At 34.3% G+C, this 19,753-nt stretch overlaps 1 protein-coding gene across 7 annotated transcripts in view; it reads right to left on the bottom strand.

Annotated features, from left to right (window-relative positions):
* Window positions 1–19,753, bottom strand: part of FAM227B (family with sequence similarity 227 member B) — a 195,121-nt gene that overhangs the window by 170,105 nt on the left and 5,263 nt on the right. For 5 of the 7 annotated variants that reach the window (XR_002078047.2, XM_019442162.2, XM_019442163.2 and 2 more), the window contains exons 3-7: window positions 18,050–18,103; window positions 9,765–9,996; window positions 8,106–8,173; window positions 2,617–2,652; window positions 1,825–1,929 (exon numbers count right to left, since the gene is read on the bottom strand). Coding sequence is in view for 6 of the 7 variants with exons in the window: in XM_019442162.2 (XP_019297707.2) it covers window positions 1,825–1,929; window positions 2,617–2,652; window positions 8,106–8,173; window positions 9,765–9,996; window positions 18,050–18,103 (495 nt within the window). In the remaining variant the exon portion in view is untranslated. The remainder of the gene's footprint in view (window positions 1–1,824; window positions 1,930–2,616; window positions 2,653–8,105; window positions 8,174–9,764; window positions 9,997–18,049; window positions 18,104–19,753) is intronic. The other 2 variants (XM_053889081.1, XM_053889082.1) reach the window with 2 other exon arrangements.

Here is a 19,753-nt window from a genome sequence, read left to right as displayed (position 1 = left end):
TCTGTTATCATAAGCATTTCTATGAAATAATCTTCTCTGATTATATTTATTTTCCTACACTTATTCTCTTTACTATAACCTCATAATTTATTTTAATGCTATTGCATTGTACATGCTATAGTAAACCAATTTAAATTCTTTTTTGAAATCAGCTAGGGATATTACCAAATAAAACACTGGGTATCTATGCCAAGATATACCCAGATGCTTGTCATACTCCATCCACCCTCTACCCATATCTACTTCCCCTCTTCACTTTACTATTTCTTTCAAAAATGCAAGCATTCTCCAAATTAACCATATTAAAAATTCATCATAGCTGCACTTTTATGTCTTGTTTATGTGATTATCTTCTGATTTGTGTTAGATGTACTGGATCCATATTTTTTTTTAATTTTTTTAACGTTTATTTATTTTTGAGACAGAGAGAGACAGAGCATGAACGGGGGAGGGCCAGAGAGAGAGGGAGACACAGAATCTGAAACAGGCTCCAGGCTCTGAGCAGTCAGCACAGAGCCCGACGCGGGGCTCAAACTCACGGACTGCGAGATCGTGACCTGAGCCGAAGTCGGACGCTCAACAGACTGAGCCACCCAGGTGCCCCATGGACCCATATTTAAAATATAGTAGTACCATCTTAGAACATGGAATTTTAGAGTTAGAAAAAATATTATAGATTATCTAGAACAACATTCATAAACTGATTTGAATCACAATTTTTTTATAACAATAAAATATTTTTCCTGAGGAAAGTGTGGTAAATATTGTCAGAGAAAAGAAATAAATATGCTCATGATCCAGGCATAACTATAATTAACACCTATAGTATTTCTCTAAAAATGGGATCAGGTGATTGTATAAAGAGGTCACACTAAGCCTTCACTGTCACCAAAATCCCACAAAATGTAAAAGAGAATTGAAAAACATTTGTATTAGCATGGAAAATAAGACAGAGTGTCATTACTGAATCTAGATATAGTTGTTAATAGAGGTGCTCTGTAGTTGCCTGAGGGTAAGCAGAAGATCCAAACCAGGTCAATCAGACTCTACTTCTTGTAACACTGCAACCATTAGGAGGGGCTTAATGGCTGATTATGTTCCTTCTGATGGACTATTGTAGGAGAGGAAACAAACAGGGATTTGGGGTTGAGAAACAAAGAGGCACAGGAAAGCTGGAGGTGAAAGATGGGGAAGAGGGCCTACCAGGAGCCAACTTCATCTCAGAGAACTATCTGAAAGGAATCTGCTTGGGGATAAGGGAGCGTTGTTTAAGCCTTCAGGAAATGGAAACCTTGTTAGGTGACCACCTAATATTTAAGTGGGAAATCAGTATTAGTAACCACAGAACTCTCAGCCCACCTTTGGCAACCAATGGGCAATGATCTAGTTACCTTCCTATGCTTACAGTTTTTCAACTGGCCACCCTGTGGAGATACTACTCAAAAATTCCCCAGACACTTGGAGGCACAAAAGATGGGATTGTGGGGAAGGGCTCCCATAAGTTATTTTGGGGTCAAAATAAGCAGACTAAAATATCTTGAGCTGATAAAGCAGGAGAGGGAGGGGAAAACACTTGTTACAGTCACATGCCAAGGCAATGCACAGTAGCAACCTCAGACTCCTGAGGCAGTAACACAGAGTCCAATACATTTTTTTCTAGTGATCAGGGTATTAAATATTACTGGTCTTTTCTTGCCAGACTTAATGCCTTCAAAATTCAATCATGCTTATGCTTAATACCTAATTTGTCATAGCTTTAAATAAAGGTCTGATTCATTAAATCATATTCTCAAAATGTATCATACAATAACAATGTTTACGTACATCAAACTTCTGGGTTTTTAAAATAAAAAGATAAATTTGTTCAGCATCCAAATGTCTGGGTAGTTGAGTAAGCTCATTTGTTTTGAATCCTGAGAAGCTGCAACCCTAGAAAGAGGGAAGTATCACAGAACACTAATTACTTCACCCTTTTCAGTATAGTAGTCTCACAGGACTACAGAAGACAGATAAATATTTAACTATAATTCATTAACATAATTATTTCACTTTCTCCTATTAAAATAAGTGAAAAATATTTATCTTACCTTAAAAAAATCTTCATATTTTCTGATTCCATGAAATTAAGAGCCCTAGCATATTCATATGCCAAATTACAAAAGCAAAACAAAATCATATTTCAGAACCAACTTTGACATAACCCAAATGATCAAGAATTTTAGCTAAACTACCGATAAAGAAAGGCAGGAGAAAGCTTCTATACCTGTACCCACCTCTTCCCTCAGAGCTCCATCTATATTTATAGCTACATCTATGTTATTATAAACATTTTTCATTTCCACATAATACTTTTTAAAAAATGTTTATTTATTTTGAGAGAGAGAGAGAGAGAGAAACAGAGAGTGGGGGAAGGGCAGAGAAAGACAGGGAGACAGAATCTCAGGCAGACTCCACAGCTGTCAGTTCAAAGCCTGATGAGGGGCTTGAACCCACGAACTTTGAGATTCTGACCTGAGCTGAAACCAAGAGTCAGATGCTTAACTGACTGAGCCACCCAGGCGCCCCTCTACATAATACTTTTGATACATAATCTCATAGAACAGAAATTTTAAATACCTCTACAGTCTTCTTCGTCTCCATTTCATCTGAAAGCTGGAAAACATTTAAAACAAAATCTTTAAAAATCTTAAATTTTTATATCTTGTAAATTTGTTCAGATAACTTGTGTGGGTGTGTGTGTGCACGCGTGTGTGTATATCTCCTACCGAAGCCTAGAATGCTGTTGCTGTGCTAGATACTAGGAATACAAAGATGGTTCTTGCCCTCAAGCTAGCCATAGTTCAATAAGGGAATCAGATATGTATACAAACAAAACACAGAGGGATAAAGGGCTATAACAGAAATATAAAACTACTTATTGCCGTTTTGGTTCACTGGGAAATAGACTCTGAGGTGAAATTTAGTGTGCAGAATATCTACTGGGAGTGCCTTTGGGATCAATATCTATGGAAGGCAAAGAGAGAGGCATAATTGGGAAGTTAGAGAAGTCAGCTGTAATATATGCCTAACAACCTCAAAGCACTCTAAAAGGGGCTTTAGAGCTGAAAGGGCCCATCACAGTTATCCTGCACTGGGTTGAAATAGCTAGGCCTTTCCACCTCCAACTTGATCAGTCACTGGATTTAGGTGGTTCCTGGAAGAGTATGTCTTTAGAAGAGGAAGTTCTCTGTAGGTGAAGCAAACCCCGAAAGGGGCTGACAGCTAAAGGGTGTCCCCTAAAGCACTCTTAGCAGCTAGGGCAACAGATCCTTGACAGGCAGTTTAGGTGGTGTATCTCTATGTCCCCCATTCTACTTTACACAGAGAATAAGTAGCCTGTATACATTAGTTTTTGATCATTTCCACATCCCTACTTCCTCCAGGAATAACTAAACTTACAGGAAAATCACACACATAAACACACACATTATACAATACGTATGTCATAAAGGAAATGACAAAGGAAACAAATTTGAAAGAACGAGAGCAGATTACTAACTGAAGGAAGATGACATTATTGACATTTAAAAAAGTATGCAAAGGAGCAAAAAAAGATTATTTAGGGAAAATAAAATCAATTATGATAAAAACAGACAGCTGTGTGCTTGAGAGCTACAGATATAATTAGTCAGTGAGGATGGGGTCAGATTTAGAAAGATGTTAATGTTAATCTCAAAGTCCTGGCTTTATTCTGTGGGAAGCAATGATATACTAGAAGTTTTCAAAGAGCACAGTAACAGTAATACAGAACTAGTGTTTGATTATACAACCTAGAAAAGATATCACAAAAATATAAATAACACATGTTAAAATCCAGATAAAAAAATCCAATAAAACACATTTAGCAATAAAAATAATTTAAACTTTTGTTAGTATAATTCATCTAAAGGTCATTGCAATAGATCCTCAGAAGTTATCTGATAAAATTCAAAAGTCAGAATTTTTGAAATTCCTTTAAAAATTAAAAAAAAAAAAGAAATTACCAGTGTTTTCATGTTCCCACAACCTAGAATGGATTACTGTTGACATTTTAGTATTTGCCTAAGACTTTTCTTTTTAATGTTTATTTTTGAGAGAGAGAGAGAGACAGAGCGTGAGCAGGGGAGAGGCAGAGAGAGAGGGAGACAGAGAATCTGAAGCAGCCTCCAGGCTCTGAGCTGTCAGCACAGAGCCCAATGTAGGGCTCAAACTCATGAACTGTGAGATCATGACCTGAGCTAAAGTCAGATGCTTAACCAGGTGAGTTACCCAGGCACCCCTGCTTAACACTAATTTTTAAAATAAAATGTGAAATTTATATAATAAAGTATAAAGTTCAGATTCCCTTTTTACCATGATCTCTATAGTTCTATTCAGTGTTTCCCTTCCTTCAGATAGTCACTATTATTTTGTTGGGTTTGCATTCCTTCCATTCCATTAACAGATTTTTACCTATGTGTGTACCTATACATGAAGAATATGAACACTTCTTGTGTGTTTTTAAAATTTAAAGGAATCGTATCAACTGTACATACTATTTGGTAATTTGCTTTTTTTTTTTTTAATTTAAATTCAAATTCACTAACAGTATAGTCTTGGCTTCACAAGTAGACTCAGTGATTCATCTCTTACACATAACACCCAGTGCTCATCCCAAAAGGTTCCCTCTTTAATGCCCATTACCCATTTAAAACCATCCCTCTAACCACCTCCCCTCGAGGAACCCTCAGTTTTTTCTCTATATTTAAGAATTTCTTATGGTTTACCTCCCTCTCTGTTTTAATCTTATTTTTCCTTACTTTCCTCTATGTTCATCTGTTAACTTTCTTAAATTCCACATATGAGTGAAATCATATGTTATCTGTTTTTCTCTGACTTATTTCACTTAGATAATACTCTCTAGTTCCATCCACGTTGTTGCAAATGGCAAGATTTCATTCTTTTTCATCGCCAAGTAGTATTTCATTGTATATACATATATACCACATCTCCTCTAAAACAAACTACTCATGAACAACAGATGTTGGCAAGGATGTGGTGAAAGGGGAACACTTTTGCACTGTTGGTGGGAATGCAAACTGGTGCAGCCACTCTGGAAAACAGTATGGAGGTTCCTCAAAAATTAAAAATAGAACTACCCTATGAACTAGCAACTGCTCTATTAGGAATTTATCCAAAGGATACAAAAATACTTATATGAAAGGGCACACGCACCCCAATGTTTATAGCAGCATTATCAACAGTGGTCAAATTATGGAGAGACCCCATATGTCCATTGACTGATGAATGGGTAATTTGGTTTTTTCACTCAATATTATGTTTTGACAATCTACCCAAGTTGATATTTATGAAATCTGTTAACTTCCACACAGCATTTCTGTCAACCTACCTAATCCCCCTGCAAAATATAAACAATAATTAAATAAAGAGAAGTTCATAGTCAACTTTTGCCAAACATCCAAAAGACAAATGATATCTAAATCTATATCTAAATCTGTATCTCTATCTATACCTAAATCTATATCTATATATCTATAAAACAAATGATATCCCAATATAACTACTATATTCTATAGTTTACAAACTAGAAAGAGAAATATAGCTAAGTAACTCATTTTCTGGGATTAGTGTAATTTTCATATGAAAACCAAAAGAAAATCATATCTTATCAAACACACATGCAAACATCCACACAAAACAATAGCGAATCCGATCCAGTAATGTAATAAAAAAGTATACCCTAAGAATATAAGAATAGAAGAAGAGAATATTAGAATATAAGAATGGCTCAACTTCTGAAAAGCTACTAATGCAATCATAGATTAAAAGTTGAAAGTAGCTTCTGCTATCATCACTGTGGATTATCTTCCTCTCTTTTCAAACCATGGAGATTCTTTTTCAAGTATTTGAGCAAGGAGATATCTATAGCTATAGCTGATCTCTATCAACATCACATACACATATCTTTAATAAACTAGGAATAAGAATAAATTTTATTGTGTAAAAAAACATTGTTATCTAAACGTTTAAAATGATGCCTAATAGCAAAGTACTATCATTCTTTCTAAATTGAAGACAAGATGAGAAACCACTAACGCTATTGACTAGTATGCATATACCAAAAATAATTTCCTATATACCAACAATAACCCATTTAATAACTAATGGAAAAAAATCTCAGTGACATTAGTAATTAAAACTTAAGATACCTAAGAATAAATTTAACAGGGGATGTTTAGACTTTATATGAAGAAAATCACACAAATTTACTGATGACCTAAAACAAAATTCTTATGTTTTACTCCCTTACACAAAAATAAACATGAGATGAATTAAAGAATTAAGCACACACACACAATTATCTGTAAGAATGATACAACAGAACACAGGTGAAGGTATGTATGATCTTGTGATGAAGGAAGACTTCTTAAATATTATGGCACTAAAGGCAGAAAACTTCAATAGAAAATTATAGATCCATAAAAATATAAAAATCCTATATGACCAAAAAAAAAAACCTTCTTTGGGCTAAAAAGCTACAAAGAAAGTGGTATAAATATGTATAACACATATTACTGAAAGGGTTAACATTTTTAAAGCACAAACAGCTGTAAAAATGAAAAAAGAACAGCCCCCCAAATGGCCGAAGTTCATAAATAGGCAACTCAGAGTAATAGAAACACAAAGGCTAAGAAAAACCTGAAGTATCAACTTCATTAGTAAAACATATGCAATTGATAACATTTATGCCAATCAACTGTGCAAACATTCAAAGATATAGTATTAAATGTGGACAAGGAAATGGGTAAGGGATCAATCACAAACTCTATTGTACTACTTTTGTAGAGAACAATTTGGCAATACATATCAAAACACTTAGGTTTTCACATTTCTTTTCCCATGAGGTTCCACTTCTGGAAATTTATCTTAAGAAAATAATCCTGGATGAGCACACTCTTTAGCTCCAAATAAGTTCAGAGCAGCTTTGTAAATAATACTGAATAATGAAAACTAACTTAAGTGTCTAACCAAAGAGCTATTACATTAGTTTATGCTTAATATGGTGAAGAAAAATATTTATTGATGAAAATTTCATAATACATTTAATGAATTAGAAATATATAATTAAAAAAAAATTTTATGTGTATTTATTTCTGAGACGGAGAGAGACGGAACATGAGTGGGGGAGGGGCAGAGAGAGAGGGAGACACAGAATCAGAAGCAGGCTCCAGGCTCTGAGATGTCGGCACAGAGCCTGACGCGGGGCTCGAACTCACAAACCACGAGATCATGACCTGAGCCGAAGTCAGTTGCTCAACCAACTGAGCCATCCAGGCGCCACAAGAAATGTATAATTTAATCCAAATTTTCTGAATTATTTTTAAAATAAAAGAAAGGTGAAAGTGACAACTAGATAGTGAGATACATGTGATTTGCTGATAAATGATAGAATTACAGCGCTTATCCTTTCTATTGCTTATCTATTTCTTCTGATTCTCTAAAATGACTACCTTAATCATAATCAGGAATAAACAAAGTAATTTTGAAATTTAAAAAACAAAATTTAATGAGGTGGGTAGGCTAGTAGTGGCACTTAAAGTCTTCATGACTGTAACATTATATAATTTTAGAATGTATTTTTGAAAAGGACTAGGTTTCTAAAAGTTCATTTGAAGTCTATTATAATTCTAATCAGACACTCAAAGAGATTTAACAAAAATTGACAAAGCAATTCCAAAGGTAATAAAAAATAATTGCTAATATTTTCTAAAGGAAGAGGACTGACATGGAATCTGCACTATTATAATAGTGAAGTAGGTTATTATAAATTATTAAATAGCTGGAGGTTGTATTGTATACATTAAGTCTTCAAGTAACATAGTAATGTGAAAAATGCCAACACTCTAATACTGAGTGTAAAGAAGAATATGAGTCCACCTATTTTAAAAACCCATAAACAGATACACAGGCAATAAAAGACTAAAGGGAAATGTTAAAAATGCTATCTGTGCTTATCTAGGAAATTATAGTAATTATATTTTCTGTGAAAATATAATTTTTCAAGGAAGATGAAAACAAATCCATACCATTATCTTCTTTCTCTTATGGTGCTTCCTTAGAAATGCCTTGTATCTTTCCAATTTTCTTTTAGAACCTTTAAAAGAATGATTAGATAAAATTTAAATACTTTAAAGAAATTACATATTAAACTATTTAATGAGATCAACTAGCTATTTTGATAAGCATAATGCTAGACACACATACCCTTAGTTGAATGTACAAATACTGTATTAGGTTTCCTTTTTTTAGAAATGTCATGTTCTAACTAATTTGTCTTTGGTACTTCCTCCTAAATCTAAAGTTTTATCTCAGTTCTTTCCCACTGAATAAGCCCATGTTTTTCAAATAGCTTAGCTACTTACATTTGGTTATTTCATGGTCACCTTAAATTCAATAAAGTACAGTACTTTGGAGCAAGGCCCAGTGAAAGATTATGGGGGACTACTTTGAAGTCAGGTAACCTAGACCTGAGTTGAAGCTCAGACATTTACATATTGAGGACAATGAGTATATATAAAATATACATAAAATATAAAATATTTTTTGAAAATGTACCCCTGTGCTCACTCTCTCTCTATACCTCCCTCTATTACAGACACACATACAAGCTATATATATAGCTTATATAATTTAAAAACACTTTTAACACTAAAAATGATGAAAAATTCAGTAAGAAAATTTTTTTTTTCAACTTTTTTTTTTTTTTTTTTTTTTTTTGGGACAGAGAGAGACAGAGCATGAATGGGAGAGGGGCAGAGAGGGAGGGAGACACAGAATCGGAAACAGGCTCCAGGCTCCGAGCCATCAGCCCAGAGCCTGACGCGGGGCTCGAACTCACGGACCGCGAGATCGTGACCTGGCTGAAGTCGGACGCTTAACTGACTGCACCACCCAGGCGCCCCTCAGTAAGAAAATTTAAACTAAAACAGTAGTGTATTTAATAGTATATTAAACACATTGTCAGAATTTGACAAATCAAGATGTAAAAAAGGAGGTCAAATATCTAATATAACTAATTAAATATATTTAACACACAGAAAAGACTTTGTAAGTAAACCAATATTATCATTTTTAAGGATTGTATTATGAAAAGTTTGCCCACTAAATAAAGAATAATACAAGAATCACCATTAGTACCTAAAGCTACTCTCTAAGCATTAAGAAATACAACTAGATAAAAAAGTATTATATAAATACTGAAAAAAGGTAAAAACAATCATTACTAGCAGATATGCTCTTCATTCAGTCTGTAGTTTTTCACTACTGAATGCTGAACACTTCCTACAAGCTAACCCAGCTCATGTAGCTCACCTTACTTTGGGTTTTAGGTGTTTTTGTTCTTATGTTTTGACCCTTGCTGCCTTGCTTGTCTCTGGTACCAACACAGAGTTGATGCAACCCTGTTTTCTTGTTATTCTGCTACCTCCACTCTAGCTTAACAAAGTTCACAACTATTTTACGCTTTGTTCTAACAACACTTCCATTAAATCCACATGTTCATGTTCAACTAAAAATCTTGACTGAACTATGTTGAAATGAAGAAGTTTTAAAATAAAATAAATTTTATGTTTTTAGATATTTTACACCTTAGGATTTCATTCTTTATGAGAATGCACACACAGAGACAGACATGCAGACACACAAAAGTGACCATTACTTTACCATTATAAAGAAATAAAGTTTACTTGTCTCATAAATTATGCTGTTCCACTCAAATATTTTAGAGGCATGGTTTTTCAAAAGAATTGAACATTCCCTTAATCTTGACTCCATGGTAATGAGTGCATCATGTATTCGAGGGACAGTTCTCCACAGATGTGTATAAATTGACGTAAATGAACTATCTTCTTTTATTTTCTTTACAGTGTGTAACCATTTATCACTGTCTCCAAAATGGATTTCCCTTGGCCAATAATCCTGCAAAAAATGTGAATGAATACAACCTAAATCATTTTTGATGAATTTAAATAAAGAATTCAAAATCAATGAGCTAAAATTGAGACAATTCCATTGCATTATCTTTTTTTATATTACTGAAATATGATTAACATACAATGTTATGTTAGTTTCAGGTGTTGAAAATATTGCACAACACAGCATAATTTTTTATTAAATGCATTTTTTGAAACTGTGAAACAATCAAAAAGATTAGAAGTTTCAAATGTTTTACCAAAAAAATTTATTTCCTGAATCATTTGAAAATAAGTTGCTTACTTGACTGATGCCCCATCTTCCTCGAATACATTAGTGTGTATTTACTAAAAACAAAAACATTCTCCTAGATAATCAAAATATAACCATCAGTTCAGGAAATTGGCAGTCATACATTATTCCTACCTAATTCTCAGACTCTGTGCAAGTCTTATCAACTGAACCAATAATGCTGTTTATAGCAAAAGGATCTAGTTCAGTGTCATGTATTACATTTAGGCTTCATAAGTCTTTAGTCTCCTTCAGTCTACAAATTCCCCAGTCTTTTTTTGATCTCTTTGTACCATAAAACCTTGGATTACGAGTAGCTTGTTTTGTGAGTGTTCCACAAGATGAGCAAAAATTTCTAATAAATTTTAACTTGATAAACAAGTGATGCCTTACAATACGAGTAGTACATGACCCTGAAAGTCACATGGTCACAAGTGAGCCAATGGTTCTTCTCTCTCTCTCTCTGTCTCACTGATTGTAGGTGATCGTCTCCTGAGCTTTGATGCTCAGTCCCAAGCTGCGGTGTTTGGCAGAAATCATTGATTTTTCAGAATGTTGGAAGGTGCCCACAACTGGCACTCATGTATTTTTTGTCACTTCAAAGCACCTATGGACAATCCTTTGCTTTTCCATACAAGAGTAAGGTTAGGAATTCTTTGCTTCTTTCTAGGTCAGGCTGCCTCCACATATAGAATATAGACCCTTTCCTCTGCTGCCTTATTACCAGTTACATTAAATATAGTATATAATAAGAGTTTATTAATATTGTACTGCAGTCAACATTTGTGCGAGCATACACAATGGCCCCCATGCAGAAAAAGATTCCATTGAGTCAGTAGGTAGCAGTGATTCCATCAGTAATAGAGAAAGTTGTTCTACACAATAACCCTCCTCTCTCTCCCTCACACCAGCCAGGAAGGTTTTCAAAGTTAAGTGCGGGTTAATTCATTTATTTTTCTTTACATTTGTATTTTCTTTATTATTTTGTATTATATTACAGTATTGTAATCACTTTTATATAAATATTTTTGTGTTGTGGAATGAATCATCTGAGTTTCCATTATTTCTTATGGGGAAATTTGCTTTGATATACAAGTGCTTTGGATTACAAGCATGTTTCTGGAATGAATTATGCTCACAAACCAAGGTTCTACTGTATTTAAAACCATGAGTTCACAGTGAAACCTGGAATTCCAATTCCAAACATTCTAGTTTTCTTTCTTTCCATAGTACAATTACCACCTCCAACAGTGAAAAATCTAGTTGCCATTAACCTTGGTATATGTACTTATTTGATCGATCTTTTCAGGTAACCAATCTCTCCTCTCACTGGGAGCTTCTTTTCTATGTAGATGCCCTTTTCATCCTGTTTAGACTCTGACGTCCAATGCCAGGCTGCCAATTCTTCAGGGATACCTTCCTTACCCCTACCTGAGCTCTGACTTCTCATACCAAGCCACAGCCTACTTCCATACATCCCTGGAAAAACTCCTCATCCCCAGCCACAGGTGGATATCATCTCACTCCCTTGGACCTTAGGCATCACATGTATACCCTCCTCACCATGGTTGAATTCAGATAGCTTTCCCAGGGCCATCACAGTACATCCTCCTCCCCAGTGCCAATATGGACATCTGCCTTGTTTGGGTCCCAAAGTGGCTTCAGGACTAAATTGCTCAGGAAAGGAAAGAGAGTAAGGGAAGAAGAGAAAGGGAAATGAAGGGAAAGGAAGGAGTTTCATAATAATATTTGCAAATCTAAATACAAGATTATCTTTTAATTATAATCAACTAATAGCAAAACAAAAAAAGTTGGCCTACATTAAGAAAGGTGTATGAGTAAATGAATGTTTTTTGCAATGGTAGAAAATCTGCAGAGAATAAACTCTTGAATGGAATTTGGGTGAGATATTCTGGGAATTTAGCTAAATGGGAATAAATATGAAGTCTGCAGATCAGGAATTATTTAAAATTTTGAATAGCTTGGTCTAATCCACTTGCCTTTTTCTTCCTTTAAAGACTTTCTGAACCCATCATACATGTCTTATTTATAAATTATGCTCTCTAATAATAGCAAGTACTTGAATAATATCTAGCTTCTAACTCTAGAAAACTTTCCTACAGGTATCTATGTCCCTCTACCATTTTAGAAAAAAGAATACACTTAGATACCTAAGTGCCATCTCTCAACTCCTACATATTGTATCTTAAACAAGACACAACCACCTGGAGAAGTTTCCTGCATTAAAATTTGGGTCTTATGTATCAAAAAGTACAAAGACTTTGGAAGAATAAGATATAATCACAGGATGCAATTCTTGGAAACAAACATTGTCAAGGCAGAATGACAGCCACATTTGAAAACACAGTCCCTAGGGGTCATGTGTTGCTATTGTTAGGGGAGATTTGGGAGAGAGGAGAGACTAAAATGGAAATGCATTTGCCAGATTTTACAATATACACAAACCTTAATGAAAAATGTATCCTTATGCCAGACTTGAGATATCACAATCCTTGTTCCCAAGATATTGAAGTATATTATGAGGTGAATAAAGTATTCCGTAATCCTATAAGCCTGATATAAGATTCTGTCTTCTGTACTTTCCCAAGGTAATCAGGGGATTGACTGATGTCCCAAAGACATTAACATGAGTAAGGTGATGCATAACTAAGCCCTGATTTTTCACTGGCTTCTTCGTGGCTGCATGATTAAATGGATACCAGACGGTGATCCTGTGGCAGATCATACTTGCCTTTCCCCCTCTTTCATTTCATTTTTCATACTTTCATTTATTATTCCTTTCATATTCCTATCATTATTTCCTTCATACTTTCATTTATTATTCCTTTCTATTTTTCCTTCAACCACCTGCTCCTTGAATAGAGTATCATCTGAAAGTAAATTTTGTGGCCAGTCCTAGGGAAGGTAAACTGGAGTCAACTAGCAGCCAACAGGCAGAAGAGCAGCCAGGCAAAAATGATGTCGTTACTGGCAGAGAGAAAATCAACACTACTAGGGTTTAAGCATCCGGAGTCCACAGTGATTATATTAATTTAAAAACAAATGTATTCCAATTCCAAAGAGACAAAAGAATTGGACTGGAAATTTCTGTTCCCTAAAGAGTTAAATTCTCCATTATAGCACTATAGTCTTCAGTGATAACTTCAGGAAGACATTTATCTTATTTAAAAGGTCAGTGAAGCAAGAATCGGCTATGTGCTTGATATGTTTAGTTACTGCAATTAAACTTTGGCAGTGGCAGAGGCACAGAATATGACATACACAACTAGAGATGGAGCCTAGTAGCTAGACAGAAGGGCTCTCTTGAAGTTTGAAAAGAGATTTTGTTTACTGAACATATGATTAGTTCTTCACCCATGTCCTAAGCCCTAAAAAAAAGTGCTGAGGTTTCCAAAAATGAGTAAAAAATATGAAGAATGACCAGGGTTAGAAGAATTGACTTTTAACTCTTCTTTCCTTAAGCTTTAAAAAAAGAATGAATGGATGGATGGATGAATAAACAGACAAACAGATAAATAAATAGGTTGTTCCCTAAAGAAAGACAATGGGATTGAAATAATTATTCCATCATAAAGTACCTTTGATCTTCTGAGAAAAATCACAGTAGGGATCTGAGTATCCTCTAGGTATGGATTATAAGTGTAGCAGACTTGTTAATGAAAATTGATACAGACATAAAGTACTCCTAAATAAAAGTCACATGAAAGCAGAAAAACAGGACGCAGAGTAAGAAATAAACATCAGTGAAGATCAAATGTGATGTGTAAATAAGGAAAGAATTCAAACCAACTCTTGAGTACCTAAAGAACTGAAAAGGACTAAAAAAGTGTAACACTAAAGGGAAACAGTGCAGAAGGAGGGGGATGTAAATTCCATGATGGCAAGGAGTATTCTGTTTTTTGTTCATTGTTGTATTTCCAGGGTCCAGAACGATACCTGGCATCTGGTAGGTAGTGAATAAAAATCATTAATGAATGAATGAACAGGATAAGTCAAAGAATTGATAGTAATGCAACACTAGTGGAACAAGAGGCTGTTATAAAAACAGAATACAAAAATATTTTTATAAAAATAAAAATAGAAACAGAATGGTGATGGAGTAAAGGGGAAAGAAGCAGGAAGAGAATGTGGGAATTGATCAAATAGATAAATGAGAAATGACCGAAGGTAAAAAAAAGTACACAGAACTAGAACAAGAAATAGGAAGAGGGGAAAGACAGGAGTAGAAGGTACAAAATATTAAAATTACAAAAGAAAAATAAAAATGGTAGGAATCGGCCAAAATGAGACATCTTTAGATGATGTGATGAAAGATAAGTGATAAGACATGAGAAACTAACAGCTAACATGTAGGTTCCAGGTACTGGTCTGCTGCTAGCTAGGAGTGGAGCTGGGATCTGAACACAGGCAATCTGACACCAGAGTCTCTGTCCTTAACCACTACACCACTATGCAGATACACACCTTTGCTTTTATATTTTAGAGGGAAATTAATAGATAGGCTTTCCAGGAGGCCATAAGCAGTTTAGAATATATTTTAATTTCTGTTTTGTTTTATTCATTTGCTTGTTTATCATATGCTTCAATTCTAAAAAAAAAAAAGCAGTTCCATGAAGGCAGGGATCTTTGCCTCTTTTTATTCACTAGTATATTCTAATTGTAATAGGCACTCAAAAATATTTCTTAAATGAATTTGAGGAAGTTATTACTTTCTTATGATTGCCTATAAGACAAAAGTTTTGTCCAGCAAATAAGAAATTAAATATCCAGTCATTTTATTCCTGGATGCTTTCAAATATTCAATAGTATGGCAATGCATAGACATAGTCATGTCTTGAAAAAAAATAACTACAGATTACAAGTATTTGGTTGGGAAATCGAGACAACAAGAACAACTTTACAGATAAATCCATAAGTGATAAAACAGTACAAATAGATATACGTTACTTTATCAAATGCCATATGATAAAAATTGAAAGCTATCAATATAAACGCTGGCCTTTGGATACAAGGACAGTGCTTCTTACATGCCATTAATAAAACATTTGCTTTGATTTTTATTTTATTCTATCTTTGGTAAAGGGCTGGCATAAACCTGTCATCTTGATTTGATTAGTATTTTTTTTTTTTTTTTTTACATTTATTTATTTTTGAGAGATAGAGAGAGACAGAACACAAGTGGGGGAAGGCCAGAGATAGAAGGAGACACAAAATCCAAAGCAGGCTCCAGGCTCTGAACTGTCAGCACAGAGTCCAATGCGGGGCTTGAACTCACAAACTGTGAGATCATGACCTGACCCGAAGTCGGACGCTTAACCGACTGAGCCACCCAGGCACCCCTGATTAGCATTATTCTTAATTTAAGCAGAGTGATTATGCATTTTCCAACTCAAGTAATTAGAAATTTTCATCTGAAATCATAGATCTTTAAGCATATATGATGGTATAGTCCAAATATCTCCATAATTATTTGCTGATTTTGGTTTAACTATAATCCTTTCTCCCTTGGCATTAAAAAGACCCCAAACATTGTGATTAGGCTATAGCACGTTTCCATCATTATTTAAATCGAAATACAGTAAAACCTTGGCTTGTGAGTAACTTGTTCTGTGAGTGTTCCACAAGATGAGCAAACATTTCTAATAAATTTTAACTTGATAAATGAGCGATGTCTTGCAATATGAGTAGTACATGACCCCGAACGTCACATGATCACAACTGAGCCTATGGTTCTTCCATCTCTCTCTCTTTCTTTCTCTCTCTCTCTCTCTCTCACTGTGGAATTGTGGGTGATTGTCTCCCATGCTTGGATTGCTCAGTCTCAGGTTGTGGTATCTGGCAGAAATCAGTGATTTTTCAGAATGTTGGAAGGTGCCCACAACTGGCACTAGTATATTTTTGTCACTTCAAAGCACCTTTGGACAGTCCTTTGCTTTTCCATACAAAAGTAAGCTTAGGAATGCTTTGCTTCTTTCTAGGTCAGGCTGCCTGCAGATATAGATCCTTTCCTCTGCCTTATTGCCTCTTACATTGAATTCAGTATATGAGAAGAATTCAATACTGTACTATAGTCAACACCCGTGCAAGTGTATACAATGGCCCTTGTACAGAAAAAGGTTGAAAAGAAAGGTGGTAAGAAGGAGGTGATTCCAGTATAAATTAAGGAAATCATGGAGAAGTATGAACAAGGTACATGAGTAGCTGAAGTTGCACAATTTTAGAAGTCTACATCTGCATCTCGGCTGCAGAGGAAGAGGAGAAACAGGTGGAGGAATCCCTCACTTCAAATGAGATTAGGGAGATGTGTAAATGTGGGAAACAGTGCAAAATTTTGTAGAAAAGCACCAGCCAAATAAGGTTGTAGCAGTGCAAGTGATGAATCTGTTTAATGACAATGCAATGTCACATTTCTGCAAAATCCTCAAAAGGAGACAAAATCAAGTGTCGTTGGATAGGTTCCTTGTTAAAGTTGCACAAAAAGAAAAAGATGCCACTGAGACAATAGATAGCAGTGATTCCGTTAGTGATAGTGAAGGCTGTCCTACACAATAACCCTCCTCTCTTGTCTCCCTTACACTAGCCACAAAGGTTTTCTAAGGTAAGTGCAGGTTAATTTGCTTATTTTTCTTTATACTTTGTATTTTTTATTATCTTGTATTATATTACAGTATTGTAATCATTTTTATATGAGTATTTCAGGTTGTGGAAAGAATCATCTGAGTTTCCATTATTTCTTATGGCAAAATTTGCTCTGATATACAAGTGCTTTGGATTATAAGCACGTTTTCAGGGTGAATTATGCTTGCAAACCAAGGTTTTACTGTAGTTGCAAAAAGTTTGTGCTAATAATAGTTTAAAATATTTGGCTCTGCTACAGTGACTGAAATAAACTCTTGGAAACTAGGAATATCTTCATATTCTATTTGCTCCTAAAGGGAATTCAGTGATTTTCTAAGACATTTTAAAAAAAACTTATTTAAACAATGAATTGAAAATAGATGTTAAAAATATAGGTATTTTTGCAATTCTATTCTCAACAGTTTAGTTGCAAATTTAGTATAGCAAATTCTGTTTATAAATAGGTACAAATTATTCAGTCCAAATTACTCAAAGTATGTACACACCTCATTTTAAAAAGTCTCCTTTCTCTCTGTTTTCCACACTAACATCTTTATCCTAGTCCTTGACACTCTCCAATGCAAAACAAACCTGATTTTCAGACTCACGAGTAAACAGACCCAAGGGAAAACTTGTAGCAAGCCCAATAACTCCAGAAGTCAGTACTTAAATGTTAACAATGGAAACAGGAGCTTTCAACATGAAAACACAGTTTTGAATATTTCACCCTGATTCAACATTCAAAGAAACTGATACACCACCCCTGCAAATTACCTGTGAGTCTAAACTGTGGTACATGGATAAATGAGGGAAGTACGAATAATTATCAGATATTCTTTAAGGTGTAAATGTTCAAAACAAACATATTAGCAAAATTATATAGAAACGTTTGTATCATCCTTCTGATGGGATACAGATCTAAAATTTTCTCAAAGTCAAAAAGAGAATAGAATATTGACAAGGCTACAAGATAGAGCCTACTGAAAGGAGATAAATATTTATAAGTATTTCCCATATTGAAATGTAGTTTTTTTGAATTTCTATTCTCAGTCTTTTCTTAAGCCTTCCATATCTTCACAACTGATGTTTTAAAAGATGTAATGGCACATGAAATAGATGTACTACTTACCCAATTTTGAAACTTTAAGAATTCTTCAATGTTCATTGGAGGTTTATGCATTTTCTAATGAAGTAAAATCAACATTGCTAATTAATGTAAATATTGCTAACTAACAAACTCAACATAAATTAACACTGTTTATGATGTTTACACATAATTTGCTTAAATAAATGATGCTCCTGGACTTAAGTAATAATTTTCAGAGCCATAAGGCACTGTAAAATATTCACTTTGTAAAGTCCCTGCACTTTGAAAAGGAACAGAGATCAATGTTTAAATTCTGAGCCTCCAAACCAAATTCTGTAAAAGGCTTCCTTCTTATATATTGCTTCTAGGGAAAAAAACTCCACACTAATCCTGTTGAATGTCCTAATTTCAAATTCCTACAAGAGTTCCAAGATATTTTGGGCTATGTTGGATGGTGTCTACAATAAATCCAAAGCCAAAAATATATTAACTTGCCTCTCTTGCTGATGAAGTATTTAATAAAAGGCCACACTAGTGACATGGTGAAAGTAACTTAAATGTTTGGATATTTCCATGTAATAAGTAATAGTCCGATTTTATTAGTAGTTTCCTCATAAGTTGAAAACATATTCTTTCACTAGACAAATTAATTTTAATCAGGACCACATCTTGTTCTTCTTTGCCTTAGAGACTGTACACATTCTTACTTCTGCTTGGAAGGCTCCCTGTTCCAAACCTTCTCTGTCCAATCCCTTCTTGATCTTATTTTAAATATCAAATTAAAAGTCACTTGTTCTAGGAAGTCCTCCTTGTTCCCCAAAAGATTCTCTTCAGTAACACATAGTAGATTTGTATCTATATGAGGATAGAAACTATGGTATAAGTCACTGCTGAATTGTCAAAATTTCATACGATGATTCACTCAGGATTAGTACACAATAAGTACTTGCAATGTGTATAAATTAATGAATAAATGAGTAAATAGATATCAGAAAAATGGGTATTTATTCAGAACAATAATATGACCATTTCTAGAGAATGAAAAACCCATTAGAAGAAGGCAAAAATAAGAGGAATTCAGAATATCCTAATACAATATCCTAATGGTCTGATGATGGCATGTCTGAAAAGATTGCAGCACATTTTAATTTACCATAACATATTTCACATATATAAAATGATAAAGATTACAAAATCACCATAGTTTTGTAAAAATAGCTACACTTTTGAGGTTTAAGAGAACATTTCATTCTCTAATACTGTTTGAAATATGGTGAATATAAACTAATACATAACAGATAATAAATAACAAAATAAAAGGTATATGTGACAATCGTTACAAAAAGAAGCGTTCAGAAGCAAAGCTGCATTGAGCTGTCACAAAAATTTAATGGAAAACATGGGACTCTAGATTGAGAAGGGTAAGAAATAAGAGAGATGGTACGCACAGAATGCTTAGAGACAAAAAAAAATGTTAGGGATACAATATCTTCAGAGAGAGTGAATGTAGTAGTCATCTAGAAGAAAGCTATCAGTATATTTTGAAATGTATGAAATATAAAGAAGCTAATTAGAACAACTTAAATGTTGCCTTTTTCTTATAATGGCTATCAAACCACTTCTAGTACAAAGCACTAAAAAAATCCCCATATTTCTGTTTTAAAAATTCTTTTTTTTTAATTTATTTTGAGAGAGACATAGAGAGCAAGCAGGGGAGGGGCAGAGAGAGAGAGAGGCAGAATCCCA

Source organism: Panthera pardus, unplaced genomic scaffold, assembly GCF_024362965.1.
Source record: "Panthera pardus isolate Hobbes unplaced genomic scaffold, ASM2436296v1 HiC_scaffold_24, whole genome shotgun sequence".
NCBI classification, from domain to species: domain Eukaryota; kingdom Metazoa; phylum Chordata; class Mammalia; order Carnivora; family Felidae; genus Panthera; species Panthera pardus.
Note: the sequence above shows the minus strand (reverse complement) of the source record. Positions and strands in the feature narration are given on the sequence as shown.